Raw genomic sequence first — 2,500 nt, 5'->3', positions numbered from 1 at the left:
GTCCGATGGCTGAACCCATCAGCAAGTCGCACAAACGACGAGCGCACGATATTCAAATCAATTACCGTGAGTCGCGTGTGTGCCTCGTGCACGTCTCGTGTGCCAACAACCGGCAATCATGCGCTGCTCGAGCTACCAATTGCAGTTCTCGGGCGAGTGAGAAGCTAGCGGAAACGTTAACCACCTGTTTAAGCAACCAGAAAGCTGTCAAACGACACCCATGCCAGTACAATCGTGTGCGCCTATGGACTCGTGAGGGAAATTACATTTTTTAGAATTCTCGCTAAGCCTCCATCGCACTCTGACACGGTAATGTTGGATACTTAGTCATGAACCCACCAACGCACTCGTCTAAGTTAGGGTTCCCGGCCAAGGAAACCAGTGGCACTTACCTTCCTTAGCAAGGTCACGGGCAGCTTCCACGTGCGATCTGTCGAGAACCACCGTTGTGTCCACTTGAGAGCAACGACACTGACCGACTACCGGATTAACGATCTGGCCAGTGAGGCTAACTGGAGCATTATTTGAAGCCGTGCCCCGGTCTCATTGATTATGATCATCCCCCCGAACAAACCAGACATACCAGACCACCGCCATCACCACCACTACGCCAGCAGAGTGTCCTGTTGACGCGCAAAAACAATCGCTCGCGAGACAAATAGCATGATGAGGCACATTACCACCACCACCGCCACGGCCACGGCCACCGAGTTCCTGAGGGTTCCGAATTAAACGAAAATAACAAACACAATACAATCAGCCGGTGCCGGTGCCAACACCACGACGATGTAGTACCGATGCGAATCTTTTCGACGAAGACGACGACGGCGATGGCGACGGCAACGACGTACGTTGCCCTGGCACGGCTGATAATGTCAACAGCTGACGGTTGTGACCCCACGAGATACCCTTTTGTACTTTGCGAGGAACAAAAGCTGTTGACGGCCCCACGGGGCATCATTTGCGGTGATCATCGCCGGACGATCGCGTCTGGATGGTGTGATATGGAGCATACCCAAGAGTTCTGGTGGGCGATTCGAATCTAGTTTCTATGCGACTTTATTGTCTACGATTGTTATTGCACTATTGTTATTGCCTCCCGTTCCAGTGCAGGAAGCGTTGTTTGCTTCCTGGTTGGACGGGATTTCCCCCTTTATGTGTATTGCACAAACATTACCATCATCATCATCATTATCATGATACTCAGTTTCATACGGAGTCACGTGTTCTGTCCGCTTTGCAGGCGTTGCATAAGCAAGAGACAAATAATATTGCACCTCGTAATTGTTTGGAGCAGTTTTACTATGGGTGTTAGTTAAAACAAAAGTCAGTAGGTACTAAAATAAATAGAAAGTCTGTCCGATCTACAATCACCGGCACTGGGGCGCCACCACTTAAACTATGCCTCTCGAGGACGGCAAGAAGAGAGAATGAGCGAGCCGCGATTGTTAATGATATGCCCTTCTTCGATTCGATCTAGGAAACGTAAATATCATAATTGCACACTGAGGTTTTTCTCCACAGTTCCGTGCTTGTATTAAAATAGCCCATTTCCACTACTGTGTCTGTTTGTTTTTTTTTGTTTCCGTAACCGTTACCACGCTTACGCTAACCGTAGGTCTAGGTCGAGTAAAAACATCCTAAACCAACTGGGGAAGGAAACGGAAGGAAAGACAAAAAGAAGAAGGAAAACCGCAATAAAAACCATGTTGCCCCGGTCGTGTTGGAATGCTGCGCAGAGTTATACTGCGCCGCGATTATGTGATAGGTAAGACCTAAGGTAAGATTGTATTTAAAAGTAAACTAATCGGCGGCAAGGATAGCACTCACCAATAGCAATCAGCAAATCAGTAATATGAGCAGATAGAAAGTGTCTACAGTAGCAGTATTCTAGGAAGAGTGTTGAAAGAAAGCGACCGCGAACCAAGAGCCCTTCCCTAGGCCACTGGACGCCCTTTCGTTATTCGGTAATACTTTTAAATGCTTCAAAGAAAGTCTTATCTTACGGATACTGAAAAGCCACCAGCAACCAACTATAACCAGTGAGTCTCTTCTTCTTCGCTGAGAGTAAACGAGGCCCAACACAGATTGGTGAGGCGCTCAGCGAGCTGCTCAGCTGCCCAGCTGCTGTTGCTTCAGCGGTCGGTGGGAAACGCATTTACTTTCAGGAAAAATGAAACTTGCGTTGACGGCATGACGTTCAAACTCTCGGCTCGTCAAATACTACGGGTGCGAGTGTGCGCATTGGTGCCAAAGATTCACAAATTCCCACTTCATCCGGCCGCACGCACACGATGTTAACCTAAGGCAGATAACCTAACGAATCTTCCAGCCCCAGCGACGAGCTGATGGGCCGGCCGGCCTGATAGTAGCTTTCGGATTTCGTTAGCCGCTTGCCAGCCAGCTTGAGTTCCTTCTTGCCACTCCGCACGATCAGATCGGATTGCGTCGAGTGGATGTACTGGTAGTCGCTGGCGGGATGCGCCGGCGGTAGTCCTTT

General features: G+C 49.2%; 2 protein-coding genes across 3 annotated transcripts in view; both read right to left on the bottom strand.

The window, feature by feature from the left end:
• Positions 1–538, bottom strand: part of LOC126581617 (glycine N-methyltransferase) — a 2,501-nt gene extending 1,963 nt beyond the window's left edge. The window contains exon 1 of the mRNA XM_050245409.1: positions 393–538. The gene's annotated coding sequence lies outside the window, so the exon portion shown is untranslated. The remainder of the gene's footprint in view (positions 1–392) is intronic.
• A 594-nt stretch (positions 539–1,132) lies between these two features.
• LOC126569498 (uncharacterized) overlaps positions 1,133–2,500 on the bottom strand; it is a 14,684-nt gene continuing 13,316 nt past the window's right edge. For both annotated transcript variants that reach the window (XM_050226637.1, XM_050226638.1), the window contains exon 8: positions 1,133–2,500. This exon is cut by the window's right edge and continues 787 nt beyond it. In XM_050226637.1, the coding sequence (XP_050082594.1) occupies positions 2,303–2,500 (198 nt within the window). In that variant the 3' untranslated portion in view covers positions 1,133–2,302.

The sequence above is a fragment of the Anopheles aquasalis genome, chromosome 2, assembly GCF_943734665.1.
Source record: "Anopheles aquasalis chromosome 2, idAnoAquaMG_Q_19, whole genome shotgun sequence".
Classification (NCBI taxonomy): Eukaryota; Metazoa; Arthropoda; class Insecta; order Diptera; family Culicidae; genus Anopheles; species Anopheles aquasalis.
The sequence above is the reverse complement of the archived record's forward strand: the minus strand, read 5'-3'. Positions and strand labels throughout refer to the sequence as shown.